At 33.5% G+C, this 24,051-nt stretch overlaps 2 protein-coding genes across 3 annotated transcripts in view; one reads left to right on the top strand and one right to left on the bottom strand.

The window, feature by feature from the left end:
- Positions 1-11,655, bottom strand: part of LOC126743544 (prolyl endopeptidase) — a 52,848-nt gene extending 41,193 nt beyond the window's left edge. Inside the window, exon 1 of one of the 2 annotated variants that reach the window (XM_050450682.1) lies at positions 11,524-11,655. In XM_050450682.1, coding sequence (XP_050306639.1) covers positions 11,524-11,588 — 65 coding nt within the window. In that variant the 5' untranslated portion in view covers positions 11,589-11,655. The remainder of the gene's footprint in view (positions 1-11,523) is intronic. The other variant, XM_050450683.1, reaches the window with a different exon arrangement.
- Positions 11,656-11,968: 313 nt separating this feature from the next.
- On the top strand, positions 11,969-23,591 carry LOC126743549 (WD repeat and FYVE domain-containing protein 2). The gene is made up of 6 exons (XM_050450691.1): positions 11,969-12,324; positions 12,404-12,751; positions 12,829-13,075; positions 13,123-13,286; positions 23,188-23,355; positions 23,413-23,591. The coding sequence occupies exons 1-6, from the start codon at positions 12,170-12,172 to the stop codon at positions 23,546-23,548; spliced, it is 1,218 nt and encodes a 405-aa protein (XP_050306648.1). The 5' UTR covers positions 11,969-12,169; the 3' UTR covers positions 23,549-23,591.
- The last annotated feature ends 460 nt before the right edge of the window (positions 23,592-24,051 follow it).

The following is a 24,051-nucleotide window of genomic DNA, read 5'->3' as shown; positions in this document are numbered from 1 at the left end:
TGTCGATGAAGCATGCCAAGTTGAAGTACTAGGACAATTTGCTATGGATCCAACTTTGTCTATACCAAAGGCCGCAAAACTAACAAATATTCCACTGGTTCCGTATATAAAGTTTTAAAAAAAAATAAGTTATTTCCTTATAAAATTCATATTCTTGATGAACTCGGAGAGATGATTTTGATAGGAGAATTAAATTTTGTGAAGTGATGTGCCAGCGAATTGACGACGATCCCCATTTATTGAAGAACATTTACTTCAGTGACGAATCCACCTTTTTTTTAAATGGCCTGGTGAACAGACATAACTGTAGATACTGGGATAATGAAAATCCGCATGTTTTTCGGGAAGGCCATACCCAATATCCCCAAAAAATTAATGTTTGGGCAGCAATTTATGGGAATGAAATAATCGGGCCATTTTTTTTGGAAGAAAATTTGACTGGCGAAATTTATTTAAACCTTTTAGATAATGCAATATACCCTTCCATCATCCAATCTATGGAAAATCAAGTAGATCAACATGGTGCTATATTATTGAATGAAAATAATATACATTTTCAGCAGGATGGAGCTCCTGCGCACTACACTTTGGTAGTTCGAGAGTGGCTTGATGAAAATTTTCGAGAAAAGTGGATTGGCAGACGTGGTGCGATCGAATGGCCTGCGTGGTCTCCGGACCTTACCCCACTAGACTTTTTTCTTTGAGGCTACTTAAAAAGCAAAGTTTATAAAACCCCACCTGAGAGTATTGAGAATTTAAAAAAAAGAATATTTCAAGAATGCAGAGAAATTAGCGGGCCGACCCTAGCCAATGTTCGTAAGGAGTTTAAAAATAGGCTTTTTTATTGTCTTGCTAATAACGGCGCGAATTTTGAACATTTAATAAAATAAATTTGTTAAACTAATTAAATTTGTTTTTCTACCCTACCGATTTACACTTTAATTGCTTCTTGGTCAATCAATTTTATTTTTTTTTACAACCATTGATAGCATAATGAATGCCCTTTAAAATAATGTATCACACCATGGGATAGCCATTTGACATACCAAAGTTTGGCGTAAATAAAATATTCATTATTTCTAGACATTTTCGCTAACTATTTGCTTACACATTTACCGATTTCATTTTTTTTTGGTACCGTTGAATAGAGAATTTTACGCTCCTTACTATGATGTATCACACGATGGGGGTTCCCATTTGATATATTATATAAGTGAGGTTAGCTGGAGGTGAGGAGGTGATTGACAGAACTTCAGTAAATGCATAATTAAACGTCCCCCTGTATATCTAATTTGACGTGTTTTGTTTTTTTTTTTTTTTTTTTTTTTTTTTTTAATAAAGTTATTAAGGGTGGATCGTTTTGAAATGAAAGCATTGTAGATGAACCAATAAAATCAGACATCAAAAGAAAGCAAAAAAACTAATATGGTATGACACCTCCAGAAAATCCCAGATACAAAATTGCCAAAAAAAAAACATGGGAATACCACCGGGTCGAAGAAAGAGATGAAGGCGCAAGAAGACTTGGAAGGAAGGAGTTACGAGGGTGAAAGACATTCTACAAAAAACCAATAAAATGCCCGTATGACGTAGAAATTGGGTACGGCCTACGTCGAAAGGCGTTTTAAAACCGTTACATATAAATATTGGGTGTCAATTTGAAAACTCTCCACCTTTCTTACAGTTAAAAATATGAAGACTTTAAATGAATATTTTTCGCCTTTTTGTTCCAGCCCCATAGAAGGGTTAGATTCACTTTCAGAGGTCATCCTTAGAATCTTAAATGGGAATGGGGTCAAGTGGCTTATTTATTTTAAAAGAACGAACTGAAATTATTTTCATTTATAGAGGGGTTTGAAAGTGCGCATGAAGGACAGCTTTGTTTTTCAATTAAAGAAATCAAAATCGTAAAGTAATCGTATAGGCAAAGTTGTCCGCAACTGGTTTGGTGAGTAATAGAAAAAAAAACCCACGAGTTCTGAACGAAAGAGCTCAAACTGAGATTTTGGGATTATTTGCTGCAGAGCCGATCAGCTTCTTGTGGATAGTAACAGACAGAAGTATTACTCACTGAAAATGCATAAACCCCATCCATACAAAATGCAGATACTTCAAAAACTTTAAGATGATGATTTTGATAAAAGAATAGAGTTTTGTGAATTCATGAATCGGCCAGTCAACAACATCCCTAATATTCTGCCAAATATCTATTTTAGCGATGAATGTTAATTTTTTCTAAATGAAAATATTAACAAACAAAATTGTCGATACTGGAGTGACGAAATCCCGCAATTTTTTCAAGAAGGACATACATACATAAGTTAATGTTTAGGCTGGTATTCTTGGAAATGAGAATATTAGTTTTTTATTTATTGGAGGAAACTTGAGAAGTGATCTATGCCTTAATATGCTTAAGGAGAGCTTAAGCATAAGCAAGGAAAAAATTAATCCTCTTTTGATACAGAGGGTAATCCAGTTTTAGAGGAGAATTTTTAACGTTCCATAAAGCAGCATCCTTATAATGTTCTTATTGTCTGACAGTGGTTGAACGAGAGATTCTGGATAGATAAGTTGACAGAAGGGGACTAATTGAATGGCCTTCAAGATTACCGGATTTAACACTCTTAGACTTTTTTCTTTGGGGACGTCTTAAATCTATTGTATATAAAACATATAACCTGCTGATATTACCGATCTTAAAAGCCGAATTGGATTTGCGGTGAAGTTTTCCGAAATTTTAGAGAGAAGTTCGAAAACAGACTTTATTATTATTGTTTACAGAGAAATGGACAACCTTGTCAACAACTCATAAGATAGTGCGTAAGTAGATCCCATGTATTTTCTTAAATATTAATTATTTAAACTAGATTTTATTCCCGTTATTTAACAATTTTAACGGTGTACCTTCCTACTCTTCTAATCATTTGTACTACAAGGAGACCCAACCCAATAGTTTTTGTGCAAACACTACCTGAAAACCTAAATCTCAATGCAGGCAAGTTAAATCGTTTCTGCAACTTTGAAACGCGATTATTCGGAAACCTCTCAAAACACAATAAAGTATAGGATACACTTGGACTTCCATTCCCATTTAAGATAAGGGAGACATCAACCCCTGCTAGAGGGTTGAATCAAGAAGCCTAAAATTATTCATTTAAACTGTGACTTTTCATATTTTTAACCGCAAGAAAGGTAACGAGGGTGGGAAATTTTTAAATTGACACCCTCTATATCAGCCGAAACACAATATGGATGTTATTTGGATGGAAATTGACGTATATCCTTAATGCGGAAGCGAGGTTAAGAGTAGATCAACCATAAATCGTAACGCTGGGTTCTTAAATTATTCCTATTGGTTTAATTAGTGGCTTCTTATCGGTATGATGGATGTTTGAAACCCTTCACAGTCCACCCTGATCCAGCCTTACGGACTAAGAAATAGTTTATTTTTACGTCTTGGGTTGCGACTTTATGGTTTAATCTGTTGAATTCGAGACATTTTTTTTGCGATTTGATTGCCAGCCACTAATTGAGGAAAATACAGAAAATATGATTAATTATACAAAAAGTATTTACAAAAAAAACATACTAATTATCTAATATCCAAAAACTCGACAAAAATTCCTTAAGAAGTAGCTCAGCCTAAACTAATTGCTTAGAGTGCCTAAATGCAAAAACTACAGGAAACCACGCAACATTATAATAGTTAGAAGGCATCGCTTATAGCTAACACAAGAGCGTCCATGTAACAAAAGAAGAAAAATAATAATAAAAAAGTCATAAGCGAAATTATGATATCCCAAGGCATTCACTACAAAGCCCCGGACCCGATTGCCAATTAATATTCCTAATTAGCAATATGTAGATCGTAAAATAAATTACCGGAGCCCTTAATTACGTTAACGAATCGGACGACTTTGTTGCAATAAAAATGTAACACAAAAATAAAGGAACGATAACTCATATTTTATATCGGGCCCGGTATACTAATAAACGTGTCTCGCAGTGTAAACAAAGCGGCAACCACGTGATTTACTAACAGTTTCTTTAACTCGGGTGATTTATCGTACCGTGGGGGATCAAGGGAGGCCGCTTATTAAGTAATTTGCCTTGGGTCATCTATGGTTACCTATACTCATTTCAGTTCATTATAATCGAATGAATGTTCGTTATATCCGGAGTTAGTTATTTTTATATCGTATAATTATTTATTTGCAACTATTTAAATAGACAACATTATACAAACCTCAATGAAGTACTACATTCTAATAATCAAGCTCACGTTACTACGGTAAATCCCCGGAAAATTATTAAATCAATCAGATAACCATATTTCATATTCATTCATATTTTGACCGGCCCTGGTATAAATTGATATATTAACAGGAAGAGCGGATGGCTAGAAAAGTAGGTTTGTCTGACAAGGGTGTCTAGAAATTAAAGGCTATTTGCCTTTCAGAAAATTATACATTGTTATATTCAAAGTTGACGAAATCCATTGGACAAAAAAAACGTAAAAGCCCTTTTGCAATTCTTTTGGCATATTTTGTAGGCATTTCATTGTCATGATTCCTTAATAAAATGTAATGTTAATTATAAGTTAAAATATTATTCATCTACATATATGAAATATGAAGTCTTCGCCAAATTTGTAAAGTATTCTATCACAGGCACTTATACAAGGACATTGAAACGTGAATTTATGAGTTCGTTATTTTTATACAGTAAAGCCTCGATAGTCCGGACTAATAAAAACGACGGTGATCCGGATTAACGAAAAATTCGGATTACTGAAACATGATGTCTTTTTACATAAATATATGTTTTTTATTAGGGAATATTATATGAATATAACTAAAAAATTGCCTACAAATATGTGATAAACGAGAAAAACATACAAATTAAAAGGATAAAATAAATTTAATATTTAAAAAAGTATGTCATTTTTGCTTGCTTTACTTTTTCTTAGTTTTTCATAAAAGCCATTTCTTTAACTCTTTTTAAGAACAAGAATATCATGCAATGGCACTCGATTTTCTTCAGCCCACTTTAAGCATAAATTGAAGCCCTTCACTGCTTCATCATTTTTGACTCCTTTCTCTCTCCCTTGATTTTCGTCATCATCTTCACATTCTTCGCTGCTGCTATAATGCATTTCGTTGCTTTCTATCTCATCTAATACCAAGTTGTCATCATTTTCAATCCAGTTATTCACTTCATTAGGATTTATCTCGTTTTCACTTAGTGTTTGGAGCATAGCCGAAACATCCGTTAAAGCTCGTAGATTTTCATCAAATCATTACCAAAAACTGTTCCTTTTGGAATTACTTTTTCCCAACATTTTTGTAAAACCTCTACAGTAAGTTTTGGCCATGCATTGCTCAGTAAGTATGTTGCAGTTTTGAGATTTAAGGTCTTTAATACCTGGATAACATTTTCTTCATTTTGTGATAAAATGTGCGCCAAAAGGCTCTTACGGTAAAACAATTTAGTCAACCTTATGGCATTTTGATCCATGGGTTGCAGCAATGCTGTGCAATTTGGCGGAAGAAAGATTGTTTGGAAATGGCCATCCTTACTTCTCAGTTCTTCTGGCGATCCATGGCATGAGGCATTATCAATGATTAAAAGAGCGCGTTCAGTTAGATTTTGGCTTCTTAAATACTCTTTTACTTGCCTAATAAACGAATTATGAAACCACTCTTTAAATATTGCAGATGTCATCCAAGCATTGCAGGAATTTTCGTACTCTACGGGTATGGGTACATTTTTAAATGCTCTGGGATTTTTTGCTTTTCCAATGACGGGAATTCTCAATTTCTGAGAACCATCTCCATTTACACATGCCAGGAAAGTAACCCGCTCCTTACTTATTTTTCGTCCCGGTGCTGTCTTTTCTTGAGAACGAACAATTGTTTTTTTCGGTAACATTTTCCAGTACAACACTGATTCATCAGCATTGTAAACCTGCGTAGGAATTAAATTCAGGTCTTTCATTTTCTGTGCCAACATATTTTTAAAAGGCTCAACAGCAGTTTCGTCATTGGATAATTTTTCACCACAAATTTTTAAAGCCTCAAAGTATATCTTTTTCTGAAATTTGCGATCCAACCTCGACTGGCTGCAAAATTCTCATTTCCATAAACATCGTTGTAGATTTGCTTTGCTTTGGCTGCTAAAATTTCATATGATATGGGAATGTGTCTGTAACGTTGCCTGCAAAACCATTCGAACAATCGCTTTTCCATTCTGGGATATTCAGGTTTTCTTAGTGTTTTCCTAGCTTGTGGTACGCTATCACAACCGCTAATAAAACTAAAAATAAAATACAAAACATTAGTAAAAATAAAACGTCTTTATAAACCTTGGTACATACCTTTTAATGCTCAATTTGTTCTTTTTAATATCCGAAATTGTGGATGTGCCTACATCGTATTCACTAGCTAAGGCTTTTCCACTCACGCCACGTTCTAATCTGTTTAGTATATCAAGCTTTTGTTTTAAAGATAATGTTTTATGCTTTCGTCTTGGAGCCATATTCCCCAGAATTGGTGTAGGAAGGCCAGGAAGCAATAAGTATCGACTGTAATACCTATGTAACGTTAAAAACTAAACTTTCGCAAACTACCAATCAATTTAAACTTGTCAAAGCCTGCAAAACGGCTGAAAACAGCGCGATCCGGATTATCGCGTACAAGCGAATCCGGACTATAACGTACATAATAGCGGCAAAACTCGTGTTCGGACTACTGAAGCATCCGGAGTAATGCATGTCCGGATTATCAAGGCTCTACTGTATTGTACACCTAATTATTGGCAACTATTAAAATATATAACATTATAGAAATGAAGTATCACATTTTTATAATCACATTTAGCGTCAATCGGAAAATAATATTTCTTGTTCATTTGTATTTTGACCGGCCCTGGTAAAAATCTATATTTAAAGAGAACGGCCGATTGATTAGAAAAGCGATATTAGCTTGTAGAAATTAAAAGGGACTATTGCTCTTTTATGAGAAAATACATTATAAGGCGAAAAAAAGCAGAAGGCAAAATTTCTAGGGCCCTCCATCAGTTAACAGAATTTCTTATTCGTTCATATTTTAAGCCCTTCTCGTATACATTGATTTAAAGGAGAACTTACAAGTCATTTTTATGCCGTTTAATTATTACCAACACGTATTTATTAACTAAACGACATTATACAAACTCCAATAAGGTAATATGTACATTGTAATAATCAAGTTTATCTTACTAAGGCATATCCTTAACCTAAGCTAATTAACTAACATTATTTCTTATTCAATTGTATAATGATCGGCCCTAGTATAAATTGGGATAAATCAAATTTTATAACCAAATTATAGAATTCATTCGTTATCATCATATAGCAGCTTGTCTCGTCCACTGCTGGGATCTCTCTTAGCATAAACCATTTTGCTCGGTTTTCGTCCATTTATTTGTCATTCTTGCAACGTGGCCAGCCCAATGCTATTTTAAGTATGTGATTATTTCAAATGCATCCGTAACTTTTGTTCTTCTACGTAGTTCTTTATTTCGGATTTTATCTCGCAATGTCACTTCTAACAAAGACCTCTCCATCGTGGATCGTTAGATTATTCTTATTTTATTGATAGTTTTTTATGTGGATGTGAGTTTTCCGAGCCATATGTCAATACCGGGACGACGCACTAATCAAACACGTTTCCTTTGAGACACATAGGTATATCTGATCTGAATACATGTCTCAGCAGCCCGAGTCAGACCTATCGTTTTGGTTACTTCGCAGGTCTGATTGTTCCTTCTCATTATTGTCCCAGATATTTGTAAGATGATACGTATTAAATTTCTTATATTTTTTTCATTAGGTTACAGCTGGAAACTAAGTTTGTCATAAATTGGGTCTTGGCAATGTTGATTTTTTAGGAATCGTCGGCAAGACATAGGTTTAGCTTTTCTCCTTTCACGCTCCAGAACAACGCTTTCAAATTGTGCAAATATATTTTGAAAATCATAGTTCAATTCGCGAAACTTACCGTGCGCTGCGTCCATTTTACGGTCGACATAATCGGCTATCCGAGCAAGTTATTCGAAAAACCATGGATCGTTTTCGTACCACGCATACTCTAGTTGATAATACGCATCCACAAAGACGCCCAGAAGAAGTTATTGCTGCTGTGGAGCATAGTGTTGAAGAGGACCCGAATGAGTCGATTCGCCATCGTGCACAACAATTGGGGCTGTGCCCATCCACTTTGTGGAAGATTTTGCGGCAAGATTTTGGCTTGCGAGGTAACAAGATCCAACTTGTGCAAGAACTGAAACCGCGTGACCATTATGCGCGCCGTACGTTCAGTGAATGGGCGGAAAACAGTATTCAGCTTGACCCATTTTTTCAATCCAAAATTTTGTTCGGCGATGAGGCTCATTTTTGGTTGAACGGCTTCGTCAATAAGCAAAATTGCCGAATTTGGAGTGGAGAAAATCCAGAAGCTTTTGTTGAGATGCCCTTACATCCATTAAAAGTCACAGTTTGGTGCGCTTTATGGTCAGGAGGAATCATTGGCCCATATTTTTTTTTGATGATAACGACCAGAATGTTACAGTCAATGGAGAACGTTATAGAGCCATAATTGCCGACTTTTTTGTTCCTCAGTTGAACCGTCTTGATGTGGCAGAGCTTTGGTTTCAACAAGATGGTGCAACATGGCACACAGCGCGTGACACTATCAATTTATTGCTGGAAACATTCCATGATCGCATAATTTCACGCAATGGACCTATGTGAACTGGCCTCCACGATCGTGTGATCTCACACCCCTGGATTACTTTCTTTGGGGATATGTGAAGTCACATGTCTTCAAAGATAAACCACAGACGTTGGATCACTTGGAAGCAAACATTCGCCGCGTTATTGCCGAGATACGGCCCCAGATGCTTGAAAAAATGGTCGAAAATTGGACTTCCCGAATACGCTACATTCGAACCAGCCGTGGCGCTCATATGCCCGAAATCATTTTTAAGCACTAATGGCATAACAATATCTTTTAAATAAAACCAACACCATGTCAATAAATTTTTTTTTAATAGTTTTATTTCACTTCAAATTTGTATACCTCTCAAAAAAACACCCTTTATATTCCATCAGACTTGTAAAAAGTGTCGAGGAAATTGGGTCGCCTCGTCGAACACTCTTTTCGATCCTGAACCAATCTATGTCGAATGAAAGAACGCAAAAATTTCTGCTGTTGGTTATTTTCAGGTTACAAGTCTAAAGAATTCCACAATTAACGGGTTTTTGTTTAAACATTTCTTATTCATGCATATTTTGACCGGCTCTAGTATAATAATTTAAGTTGAGCCACTAGTAACTGCCATGACACAGGCTTCTATAGGTTACAATATACTATACAGTGCGGCTCTTAATAATCCGCCTCCCCCTGTTATCTTTTGAATGCGTTTATATAAAAATTTTAAATTTGGCACACATCATTAGCAACCTAAATACTATATTTTGGTGCCGAGCTTATTTTGCAAAACTTCAAAATGGTAATGATCTCTTCGGTAAATTATGAAACGATGGATGGTAAGAAAGGACCAATAAAAATCATTTGAAAGGAGTCCGAAATTCTCCACAAAGTAATGCGAAATAAACATACATTAAAAACTGCTTCTTGTCCTTGTGTAAAACATAAAATAACATACGATTCCACCCAAATGCAGCAAAGTGCTTATAAAACTCGTAGGCAGGTGACACAAATGAAAAATAATAATACCTGTCTTAATAGTCCAATATGTAAAAGGATACCAACAATTTCTGTTAAAAAACATTATGCTCAGTAAAACTAAACACTACCCCATTAGCTATTTATTACCAAAATATAAGCAGAATAACCTGCCCACAAAATAGATGTTTTAAAAATGCTGTAGGTAGCTCTATTTATGATGTGACAATTTGATGGAAATACACTGAAACATAGATTTTTTAGACAGTGAATTTGATTGCACATGGTGTTTATACAGAAATAATAAATGTCAAGTCTCACAACCCAAAAAGTTAGAGGTCAGTGGATTAGGGTAACTCAGGATACAGTAAATCATTTATTTGTATCCTGTGAGTACAATTAATCTAAATTCATAATTACGAGAGTGTATAGACCACCTAACATGCCTATTACCTAAAATGTGTTGCAAAACCGTCAAAAATTGTACCTTTTTGTTGATTTTAATGTTCCTGAGGCACAGTGGTCAAATAATGAATATGCTGTTCAAGTTGTTTGTCCAGGTACTTCATCAGCGCTTTTAGTCTTAAGGGAACAGATTTTGGCATATACGTTAGATCATGTCAGCTATAATTTTAATATTAAGAGTGTTTACAATCAACTGGAATGATCTGGTACATTTGATGACGATTTTTCTATGATTTTCAAAATGTCAATTACTTGGGTGTTAATAATAATTTAGCAGGGATAGATTGAGGAGTGTTTACCCAAGCAGGACATAAATTTATCCTTGAAGGTTTTTTGTGGGGTTCTAAATTGAAGATTTGCTTTTTTGCGCCCAATGAAATATAAAACTAGTAATTATCCCAAGTGGTTTTCCACTGAGCTTAGAAACCTTTGTCATCAAAAGAAAATTTTAGTTTAATTATTAAAAGTTTATTAAAGCTATAAGATGTCAGTTACAATAAATAACCGTGAATTGCCACGCTTATATAAATAATTGGACTTATCAACAATTTAATTTATAACTTAAGAGCCACAACGAGGTTAATTAATTCAATGCAAAACATACACCTTTTGCTTTACCTAACATCCACTATTCATTCTATCCCACTTCTGATCGCAAATAAACAGGAAACCGACCCCACACTCGCTCCATCCACTTCCGCAAATCTAATTTAAAAATAAATTAGACCGTTGTTGGCGTGTTCTACTGCTCAGGTCGACCGATAGAGCGATCATCGCGTGTCACCCCTAATAAAATATATCTAATTCGTGAGGCAGACCGAAGAAACGAATTTTAAAGTATTTTAATCGCCTTCCGGAATAAGGGATTTGTAATAAAATTACTGAGGGAACCTGTTCTAAGTAGGTCGGTTCACGCGATGTTACCTTCTACTTGTGAAAAAGTTAAATTAGGTTTCGGGTAATATGGTAAAAGGGCTGAAATGTGATTTCTTTTCGGGAAAAATACTATTATTAATATTGTATGACATGAAAGTTGCGCGGCAGAATTTTATTCCGCAACGCATTTTCGAATATATCGCGGAATTAAGCGTGAGCCAGCCTTAAGCACAGAGTTTTATGCGTTACCTGTCAAATGATGAAAACAAGAATCTAACCTAACAATGATCAAACAGATTTTAATCTTGTGTGCAATCTTCGCCATTAAATGCCTATCTATTAACTGATGTAGTATAATAAAACTAAAATCTTTTATACGTAAAATAGCTTTAAACCGGACAATTTTAGAGGAAAACCTTAATTATTTCATGCAAAGGAATTATAAACAACTTACCAGAAACTGACACCTGTCACTTTTGCTGAAATGTGACGTGTTTGACTGATGAAGAACAGTAGCATTGGGTTTAAATATCGATATTTTGGTCATTCAAAATAAAAATAATTTGGCCAGTAAGAGACAATGATTCTTATTTTAGTGTAGTCTTAGCTAAAAGAAAGGGTGATAGGCAAGGGTTATGACAACACTACTATTCGTACGTCCAAAACTATGTGAATCGCTCTATAATTATTTAGATCACTTAAAACTAATTTTATATTTTCAAGTTAATTAATCTGAAATTATTTGGAAACATTTTGCTTACTTACACGTCATCATCGACATGGTCATATGACCGATATATTTTTTCATAAGCAGCTGGTCACGTGACCGTTATCAATAAAGAAATTTATGAAGTAAATGAAAATGGCCGGGGCGGGGAAAAAAAGGGGTGTTTGTTTATCACTTCCTGTCAAACAGTTGTCAAAGTATTTATTATTCATGTCAGATTTTTCATTATAGTTTTTTTCCATTAATTCATTATTGTACCATCTGAAAACAATTTATTTTTTACTTATTATTTAAGGCCAACAAAAAACTCTACGTATTAGTTTTAAATTAACTTGGATCGTGCAACTGGTAGTTTGCATCAGCAGGGGCTAAAATGGCAGCAGAAATTAAACCCACAGAAACGAACAATAGATTTTGTGTAACGAAAAAACCGGCCTTGTTATCCAAACTAGATGGGTGCAGCGACGAAATTAATGCTGCCCTTCTTATACCTGGAGAAGATGGTGTTATTAGTGTCTCAGATGATAAGTAAGTTTTATAAGCTGCTTTTCTTCTAAAATACTTTGGCACTTTAAGAAATATTATTTGAACTGTCCTTCTCCTTCAGAACAGTCAGAGTATGGCTGAAAAGAGATTCTGGACAGTTTTGGCCAAGTATTTGCCAGTACATGCCCAGCGGGGCCACCTCTGTACACTATACCAAAGAAACAAGACAACTCTTTATAGGTCAAGAAAATGGGACAGTATCAGAGTTTTCTCTTGCAGCAGATTTCAACAGGATGATGCCCATAAGAGAATATCTTGCCCATCAGGCCAGAGTCACTCAGATGATATTCGCCCTTAACTGTGAGTGGGTGCTGAGTGTTAGCCGAGACAAGATGTTCTCTTATAACTGCACCCAGACTGGACGGAACATTGGTACCTTTAGTGCTGAGGCTTGGTGTACCTGTTTAGAGTATCCTTTTATGTTGTGTTGGATGTAAAGAGTGATTAATACATAATTATTCCTAAAATTCCTTAAAAAAATCATAGATTTGATGTGCCATCCAGACATGCTTTTATAGGTGATTATTCAGGACAAATCACCATGTTAAAACTGGACAATAATGGGCCTACCTTTATAACAACCCTTAAGGCCCATACCGGGTCAATTAGGTCACTAACTTGGGACATATCCAGGCAAATGCTTTTTAGTGGTTCTTTTGATCATTCAATTATTGTGTGGGATATTGGGGGACAGCAAGGCAATGCCTATGAGTTGCAGGGACATCACAATAAGGTAATTTTAACTCATTTACATGATAAAATTTTAGCCAAATTTTTCAGGTTTCAGCCCTTTATTACTCTGATTCGACCAAACAACTTTTGAGTGGTGGAGAAGATGGAGTGATTGTTGTATGGGACATGAAAAGTCCCAGACAGGAGACACCTGAGTGGGTCGAGTCTGGGGTGTGTCAGCTTTGTAATAAACCATTTTTCTGGAATATAAGGTAAACAACTTTTTGCTGTTATACTTATTAGGCAAGGTACTTGGGGTTTGTGATATAAGTATTTAATATTAAATTTGGAATTTTTAATTTAAAAGGCTTAAAAAGTTAAGTTAAAGTTTAAAGTGGTGTTCCTTTATTATCATTTAGCATTTATAATGATAAATATAATATTTCCTGAACAAAAAACATATGGAAGATACACATATCATAATATATTATGAGAAGGATAGGCTCAGTATCAAACATTCTACATTTATTATTATTAATTAAGTATTTTGCCTGTAAGGTAATACGAGAGCCTTTAATAATTGTAATCTTATTATGATGTAGTTTATTTTTCTATGTAACAAGATTACAAAGTTTTTACCAAAAAGTCTATTTGGTTCATAATTGTCTGATAACCTCTCAGTTTTGTTTTCTTCATCCCAATTTATTATTTTATTATTACTATCAGTTCTAATATGTCAAACAAGAAGTCATGTCTATTTCAAAGGGTAACTAAAATAGTTTCGGTCATCCTCCACTAAATTTATTTGAAAAACTAGTTATCCTACATGTTTCGGACATATAAGATGTCCATCATCAGGGAACTATAAAGAACCGAGGATACTTTTAAGCTAAAGATTAAAAGTGTTGAAATAAAAAGGTATTAAAAATAACTTACATACAAAGAGGGTTTTCATCACAACACATAAAAAGCCACTGTGCTTCTGGCAAGGTCAAAGGTTAAAATTATTAACAATAAATAAAAAGGGCATCTACAATAATGATAAAAAGGCTTAATTAACTAACAAATAAACAATTGGACGTTGAAGACAAAAAAACTTACTAAACAGGGTCTACACAAACATTAAAATCACATAATTACCACACTAGGATAATTGTTATGTCAACAAGAATTAAGAACAAAAGAAACATATAAATTTTCAAAAGATAGGGTGCGCCCTATTTAAAATATGGTACCTGTAATTTGTAAAATTAGAGTATGTTAAGTTGGCTACAGATGATGGTACTAGAAATGATACTTATAAATAAAATGTTTTGACTCTAATATGAGAGAAAGAAAAGGCGTTATAAATTAGCATTAAAATTTAATGAATTAAAAAAATGTGTGGATGAATGATTTATTTGATCATTGACACATGTAGTATTATTATTTTGTATAGCTCTATTTATTTCTAAAATTTCAAGTAAATCCAGTTTATTACCTTTATGGCAAAAATGTAAGTATTTGGTATCTAAAAGAGGATCGAAGTTATGGTTATTGAGATGTATGTGTCTAGCAAAATTGGATTTAATATTTGAAGGGCAAAGATTGCGTTTTCTAGCCTTTTCGATCTCTTTACAATGTTCAGTAACACGAGTGGAGAATTTTCTACCGGTTTGGCCGATATAAAAAACGCCACAGTTATCACTAGAGCAGTTTAATTGATAAACAATCATGTCTATTTATTCAAACATTTGCCTAAAGATCCTATAGTCCTATTGCACCTGTGGATGTCATTTATACTACTCCAAAACCTGTTATTTTAACACAAACAAATAATATACGAATCAATCGACCAGCTCTTTACATAATAAGAAAAAAAGTATTATGTAGAAATCTAGAAAAAAAAAACATCCAAGAGAAAGAATTATTGTACAGATGACATAAAAACTAACAATAATTCATATGAAATAAGGTACATAGAATCACAATCTTGTACTAAAGAAAGTTTATTTATTTATTTTAAGGTAAATTACATTTGATGAATGTTTACAATATTAATACTAATTCTAGTTATCTTAAGCTTAAGGTTAGTGGCAATGAACAGTATATATGTCCATAGCATGGAACAATAGAATATGAAAAGAACTACATAAAACACCCATAAACAGGAAAAAAAAAGAAACATCCAATTATTTTATTGCTTAATTGTGCATAATAGTTTTCTTTGCTTCACACTTAAATTTATTTGGGGAAGTACAACTAAAATAATGTGACATTACAATATTTGTTAACCTTATTTGAGATTCGGTTTACTGGGCTGCAAAGTAAGTAAGATGTTCTGCAATAAAGTAATAAAAGAATGAAAATAAAATGACAAGGAATATGGCAAAAATTTAAGTCATAATTCTGTGTAAAATTTAGTTCTATGATAGGAATTCTGGACAGTAGACTGTTAGGATTTTGTTTGCATATCAATCAATATATGTTTCCCTCTGCTATGTCCTTACTTTATATTCTTCTTATAAAAGCAACAAATCTAATAAACCTCTTTTGCAGTTTTTTTATATTTTGATTATACTTATTGTTTATTGTAAGAAAACAAAACCTGATATAGGAACAAAATAGAGTTAAAGCAAGCTATAATATCCAAATCTTGCAAGGTTCTCCTTATGACGCTCTATAACTTTAATGCTTTAGTTAGCTGCGAAAATTGGAATTCAACTGACTCCTAAGATCATTCAGCTCTTCTTTACTTGGTGATACTCAGAGAAAATTCACAATATTTTTAATTATATAGTCTTACTATTACACATGAAGGGCTGAGAAGCCATGGGGTATAAGTGTACTGAAGTCAGTTTTGAGAAAACTCAAATTAAAGTTAAATTGTTATAATCAAATGCAGGCAAAAGTATGGCAGTTCAAACCAGTTTTGTTTTAATTGCTAGGGTTTAGACTCATAGCATACTACATGCATAGGGTTTAGGTCATAATAAAGAAAAATAATATGCTTTTTAGTATTTTTTATATTGATTATTCGGCAATATTTGATAAAAGTCATCACTTGTGCCCCTTGGCTTCTCATAGAAATTAGGAGTTTAATAAAACATAGGATACAAATAAATTAGAAAAATGTATTTTTCCAATGAAAGGTGGCTTAAAAAATACTAACAGTTTGTATAAAAATGTCATTTAAATACCACTTGCAGAACTATTCTGAGTCACTGCTATAAACATTGTCTTCATGTTCTGGATTCTCATTTTCATCATCGTCAGGATTGTGATGTCCCTCTTGAACCGCTTCTTGCTGTTTCTGGATGTTCTGTCTTGTGTGCACCAAACGATTTCCCTCATAGTCTAATGATCTATAGAATTGGTGATGTATGGGAGGTACAAATGGTAGGAGGCCAGCAAGGTCTTTGTACTTTAATGCTTTTATTTTCTTTATATTTTGTTTAGGGATAAGAGAAGGCAAGGTTTTTGGAATCCTTCCAACATTTTTTGCAAGCATGTTGTACTCTAAAAATGGCATTTCTTTATTAAATGTACTTTTGTGAAACAAAGTGTAAAGACTTTCTTTTCTGAACTGCAGCCACTGCATGTTTCTAATACCCTTAACAGCTTTCACAAAATGTTTGCTTATAAAATCCAAAGTAAGGATCTCTTTATCCAACATTTTCTTCACTAAGAACTTTTTGCTAGTTGTGGCTATAATATCCACCCGGTCATTAGGAACGAAAACACCTCTTTTTGTGTTCCTCTTGGTATTTTCCACTTTACCAAAGGCTCGGTCACAATAATTATAAGAATGACCAGTAAGCAAAAATTTTAGGTCGACAATTTCAATCTGCATTGTGTTTACAACGTACAACCAAAATTTTACCGTAAGTTGGCTTTTATTTTGCTCACCAAAATTATCACAGAAAGCAGTGAGGTGAGTGACTGTAGAGGGCAATGATTTGATGTACTGGATTAAACACGATACTTTTTTCTTCGCATCCTCTTGATGCTTGCCCCTCATGCCAAAGAAACATAAACGCATCATCGGTCCCAATATCATGTACATTAAAATTATACGTCCATAATTGCCTTGCACACATTTGTACATGTTAATACCGGCGTGGGCAACATTTTTTGAAGATCAAAACATATAGCTTTATGGGCAAGATCATCTTTTACTTCTTTTTTAGCATTATCCATTTCTTTTTTAGCACTTTCAGCCTTACGTAGGTGGACTTCTTTAGCGATTGTTGCAGCTTGTTTAGCTTCCAGATCTCCATGCTCAATAGCTAATTTAAACTTGTCACAATTATTACAAGTGTCAGTATGTGCTCGATGGAAACTAAGATTGAAACATGTATTAAATATATGCCTATAGTAAAATAGAGTAACAGGTTCCTTTCCTTGTTCCGCACAAAAGATTTTATAACAGTCATACAATCTTTAGATTTAAGTCAGCATTTAAATATTTTCGGTTTGGAGCTTGCTGTCTGGAATAGTAACTACTATATCTAGGGAACATAGCAATATGTTGTTTGTCCAAATCAGTTTTCTCAACGGTAATTTTATTGGTTGGAACCTTTCGCCCTCTACGGTCTCGAGCTGGTATTCCTGTTCCAGATTCTTTCTTTTTAGCAATAATGTTGTTAACAGGCTTATTTGACACATCTAATGTTTTTAAAAAAAATTCCTTGCAGACCCTTAGACCGCCTAATAAATATTGACAAGAATGGGACTTTCCACGTACAGTGTTTTCTTTCTTCCTATGCGGATCTTCTATTATAATCGCAGAGTTCAAAAATGATGATTGCAATTCTCAATTCGCCAGACCCCAGTACTCATTAAAAAATTCGTGGCGCTTTTCTTCGCTCATATTTTCGCAACATTTATAGCGGCATTCATGATCATATGCCTGAACTTTTCTTTGATTGTGTACTTTACCTTTACGGTCAGTGTACTTTTTACCCATGCTTCGTAGTCTTGAAGACTTCTGCCTTTTCCATTCCTCAGTCCGTCGTGTTTTTTTCTCACCAGGATGCTTCTGCCACTTTGTAGGTGGTTCTTCTTCTGCTTCAGTTTCTTCCATTTGATCTTAAATTAAATTTTAATTATTTATTTAGATTAATTAATTATGCTGTGTATGTCAAAACTAATCCTAATTTTTAATTATTACTCTAAAGTTTGTTATCAATAAAAAGTTGCTTATTAGAGAAAAAGAACGTTATAATGAAATCGGCTGATTAGTAATATTAATAATAATAATTAACTAAGGCCTACTCTTACCTTCTTTAGGACGGTTACTTGAACTAGTACTGGAAGAATTATCTGCGTCTGGGTTATAATCAGCGTCATCATCGCTATTATCTGAAAGTAGGACAACTGAATAAGATAGTTACGAGCTTTCAAATAATATTATTAACAACATACATTGAAACCTAACCTTAAAACCTCACCTAAACACACTAAATGACTCAAATTACAATAAATAATAATATTGGATTTGATAAAAAGTATAACTTACCATTAAAAAGGCTAAAAGAACTATCTTCTGACATTTTTTATCAAGTTTGATAGCCTCAACACGTAAACAATTTAAACACAACAACAATGCGTAAAAGAAACAACAGCTTTAGTAAACTAAATTATCAGCTATTTTTTAGAAGCCAATGGGTACAAGTGACTCGCAGCACATGTACCACTTCTAAACTAAAAAGCACTTTTAAGCAGTAGTTTTTTTTCGCCACTAGATGTTAGCACATGATAGAGTTCCAGTTATCTCCCTTGGCCACGAACATTTTAAAGTGTTTAAGAGTAAGTTTCTGCATTTAACTTCATTATGAAAAATATGTGACTTGTACCCCTTCGCTTCTCAGCCCTTCACATTCGGTCATTCTGTATCATCATTAATAAAAATATTGTCATCATTAATATAAAATTGGCCCAATGTGAGAATATTGTACACCAGAAGGAACTAAAAAATTTTATGTTATTTTCTGTTTCTCAGAAAAGTATAAAACCACTCTAATAACTGATACGAGTTAAATAAAGAATCAAATCAGTATACGTAAGTAGCATTGGAAAAGTTGGAGGTGATCTTACAGACAATTAGCAATAGACTTATTAAATTTATTCTTGAACCTGAGTTAAAACTTGTAGCTGGGTTATTCTTTCCAAAAACTGTACAATATTAAAAAAAAAGAAACTAACACTGCAGTAACTTTTATTACAAACAAAATAAATTTAGCTGTAGACAAGTTTAAAATATCTTAGCTTAGATCTGTTGAGGCTAAGCCGATTCGCAATAAACCGATTAAGCAGATTTGATATAGTCTCACACACAATATCTTCCACTTGATCTGTGGGATTATACCTTGCTATGTTGCAAAAAGAATAAGCCTAGAGGTTCTAACACAGACCCTTGAAATACTTCATATTTAATATGCTCTTTTTGAGATTTCTATATATTCTAGTATAAATACTGGGTTCAGTCAGAAAGGTAAGATTCAATAAGGCTTAAACTTTTACTGGCTTTTATTTAGTTTTTTAAGTAAAATTGGTTAACAACTGTCCAACGCTTTCGTTAGATCATACAATTAGGCATCCAAATTCAATCCATCCTTAAGACTACAACAAGTTCCAGGAAGCCATTAATAGCGTTGTTGATTGATTTGATCTTTTAATGTAGCTTCAAAGATTTTGGAAAATATTGGTAGCAAAAATAGGGTTATAGTTGGTAACATCATTTTCTGATCCTTTATCTTTAAAAATGGGCGCAACTATTGCACCTTGGAGTATAGTAGGAAAGAGTCCACTCAAGATGCAGTAAATTATTAACTTAGTTAATGGATAGACTATAATATTTTTTAATGATTTTACAATTTCAGTGGTTATATCAAAGCCATCCCTAATCTTGCTGTTTTTTTTTAATTTGAGATTTTAAGAACAAAATAAAAAAAAACAGCAGTTCTAGTTTGGAGTATGCTAGTTCTGAATGGTCTCCATTTTATAAATCACATATTGAAAATATTGAGAAATTCCAAAATAGATTCTTAAGCAATTGTTCTGTTAAACTTAAGGTTCCATTAGCTAATGGTCATACTAATTATAAATCGGTCATGTCAGTTCTTTCTTTGGACCCACTTGAGTTAAAGCGTAATAATTTAGACTTGTGTTTTATTTTTAAATTAATATCTGGCATGACTGATTGTGATTATCTTTTAAATATGCTGAATTTTGGGGAGCAAAAATTAGGTAGACTTAAAAAACTCTTCTATGTAGATTTTGATAGTAGTTCTGTGGACAGCACAATCCTATAACTAGAATGCCACGTTCTTTCGATAGGTATAGTCTTGACTTGCACGTTTCTTTTCGCTGTTTTAGGAGTTCTCTTAAATTCATTAGCGACTGATGACTAACATGTTTCTTTAAATTAATTTGTAACATTGATTTATGTCTAGCTTAAGTTGCATTTATATTAGTATCTTTGGTCTTATTTTATTTTTGTAAAATTGGTGGATACCGTTAATAAATAAATAAGCGTGATGGTAGCTGGCCTAATTTTGAACATTTTAAGCAAAACATGTATAGGTCGAAACTTTTGCATTTTTTATACAGCACAATTGATATCTAAGAGGCCCTAATTATGAAAATTGGCCAGACATAGGCATGAATGATAACTTACCATAAAAGGTAGTAATTAAGCCTATTTTTAAAAAGGTTTAAGCGATTAAACCAATTTTATGAAAACATCAAACAAAATATTTTATTTATTAACTCTAAATCTATTTTTCACGTTTCAATGTCTTCATATTTTCTCTCAGTTAGCATCGATGCTTAAAATTTAAGGTATTGGATTAAATACACATTAGACAAAACAAAATAAACTATGAAACTTTGATATCAGTTATAACTTGCGTTATATTACCGATTAAGTGGAAAATGTTGGTATTGGAAAATGGGGATTTTGACCGGTGTTGCATGTTTGAAGGTATCTTATGATTTCTTATCACATACATTTTCCAAGGGTCTTTCAATAGCCACATATTCTGGTCTTTTTAATTCCAACCTATATCTATGAAATTCTTGTTTGGGGTCATTATATATACTCAATAGTTAAACGCGAAAAAATGTTTGGCTAATTTTAATACTCGTGTAGAGCAAATAAGGAACAAAAGATATTCAAAGTTATTTTTGTGTGACTGCATTATTACTAGCTAATAATTTAAATTTTGAGTTTTTTTTATGTAAAAAGTGACAAGGTGGATATCATGAGTTTTGCAATATCATTCTATCGAAATATGTAAAAATATACAGGGTATCGCGTTTAAAACCAGAAAATTAAGGCAATTTCGCTAAACTGAAAGTGATGACAAATAGTTAAATACATCCAAAAATGTGCGTTTACGTACCTATACTCTATTTCAGAAGTGTGTAGAGCAATAAAACCTCATTAGGTATGCAAAAGTGGTACCTGGTGATCCACCAATATTTTATGCCACTACCTTAGTTGGGTATTAGTTTCAATGTAAAATTCTTTCTTTTCGTTGATTGCAGGTAGTGCCACCCGGTTTTGGATCTGGCACTTTTTGAACAGTGTATAACAATTTTAAATTATAATAGATTGTAGTCTTCTTCGTCATCTGACGAACTGTCATCACCTCTTGACATTATAATTAAAGGATCGACTGTCTGATCGATGAGGTTGTCAAGATCCCACATTTTGTCCTCTTGCTTAATTACATGCTGGACTGCTTTTCGCCAATTCTCTGGTGTCGCTTCCGTAATGGCTTGATCAAACAGTAGCTTAACATCTTTCATTTTAAAAGTCGTGTTTTGTCTTGCAACAAATCCTTTTACCTGCGCCCATATCAGTTCTATAGGATTCAGTTCGCAATGATATAGCGGTAAGCGCAGTACAGTTATATTATATTTTTCGGCTATATCTTCCGCGGCGTATTTCATGAAACGAGTTTTGTGTAAGTTTGCTATTGCCAGCAGTTCTTTTTTTATCAAATTTGCTTCAAACGCAATACCTTTTCCCGAAGGTACTTTAATACCCGTAGACAGGCCTTCTATGAAAGCTTGGCGAGCACTGGTTATATTTTTGTCTTGTCACATTTTTTGGACTATATAACCTTCGTTAATCCACGTCTCATCAAGATAAAAAAACTTTCTTTTGCTCCCTGCGGTACTGCTTGATACTTCTCAAGTATTGTCGTCTCCAACAAACAATTTCGTCGCTCTCCAGTAAAAGTGCTTTGCGGTTATGCTTTTCCCAGGCAAAATCCATATTTTTTAAAGTTTTCCATAAAAGTTTTCTACTTATCAACGGAATACTGTCATCTCGGACAAGCTCCATTAAAATTTTGTCTAGGGTGGGTATTTCCTTTTTAAAATAAAAAGAGTGAACTTTTCTTCGAATTATACATTTAGCATTTTCATCAAGGATTTTTGTAGGTCGTCCTGGCTTTTGCTTGGGAGATTCCACTTGACCTGCTACTTTTCTTTCCCGCAACAATTTGAAAATGGTGGACTTTCCAATTCCACTCATTCGAGAACATTTTTCAACAATTTCTTGCACAGTAAAACTAGGGTAATCGTGTTTTATGCAATCATGTACATTTAAAATAATAACTTTTTCACTCAGCGATAGTGGAGAATTTTTAGTACATCTTTTCGTTGGACTGAATACCTCCATTTTTTAAATATTGGGATAATAATATTGTGATTACACTACAACGTAGCAGTGACTACTAACGTTTAAAATATGATTTAAAAGTATTTATAGTCTGTATATATTACCTGACCCCATTTTTGCATGTTACAAAGCGTTAAAAGATAGGTACCTATACAAAAGGATTAAAAGTATTTATTTAGTATTTAATCTCTTTCAAATTAAAGACATTTAATCCGTGAAAATTAAATTCATAAATATTATAAGTACCTGCGCCTATGAACTACCACGAAATGCCAAACAGAACGGAATTCCCCAGTTTATTGCTCTATACACTTCTGAAATAGAGTATAATTTTATTTGTTTGGCTTAAAATGCAAATAAGTAATAGAGAAATCTTTTATCATGTACCACCTGGTGTATTTCTTTGACGTTTGGCTAATATACATAATATTGATTGATGACACGACCTATGTTTACCGATTTTTTATTGAATAAAGAGATTTTTTTACGTTCTTCAGAGCTATGATGGACCAACGACAAATCGGCTTAAGACAACACCACTGCCGCCATTGCGGCAAAGCAGTATGTGAAAAATGCTCTTTAAATAGAATCACCATTCCGGTGATGGGTTTCGAGTTTGCGGTCAGGGTTTGTGAACCATGCCACAATATTCTTAAAGAAAGAGAGTAAGTTATTAAGTAAAATAAAACTGTGTATTGCTAAATCTGACTTGATTAATTTAGGAGGCCCTCCTTGGCCACTTTCCACGACGCAAAGCACACCATAACATCGATGGATGTGGACGAAACATCGAAAAAGCTGATTACAGTAGGCCAGGATAGGATCATTAAAATATGGGATATTTCCTCTCTGCTTTAATTTTAAATAAAAAAATAAAATCAATAAATATAGCTTTATATCACGGCTTTGATTAATTGAAGGAAAGTCGGTGATTTGTTAAAGTTTCAAGGTGCGACTTTTATTTGGAGCAGTTTTTTTTAATTATTCATTTATACTCCTAAGTTAACTCTTTAAGATGTTATTCTATTTATATTATTTGTATAGAGCCTATGTTTATATTATAACTGCCTAGTTTCTATAACTTTACTGTTGTATTATAATGAACTTATTAGGAAAATAAAGCCATATATTTTTGTTTGTATAAATGTTTTTTAATGTTATAGTTTTCTTAAATGCACATTAATTCTTGTTGCTTAGATCAAAAAGGCAACAAAATAAAAATCCATTTTATTGTAATAAGTGGATTTTGTAAAATAGTGACGTGAAGCAAACGTAGATACCTATATATAGATACCTGAATTTTTTGACTGAACTTGGTTAAAAGATATTTCTGTGGTCTTCTAATTGTGGAGTTATAAGAT

Source organism: Anthonomus grandis, chromosome 13 (genome assembly GCF_022605725.1).
Source record: "Anthonomus grandis grandis chromosome 13, icAntGran1.3, whole genome shotgun sequence".
Classification (NCBI taxonomy): domain Eukaryota; kingdom Metazoa; phylum Arthropoda; class Insecta; order Coleoptera; family Curculionidae; genus Anthonomus; species Anthonomus grandis.
The sequence above is the reverse complement of the archived record's forward strand: the minus strand, read 5'-3'. Positions and strand labels throughout refer to the sequence as shown.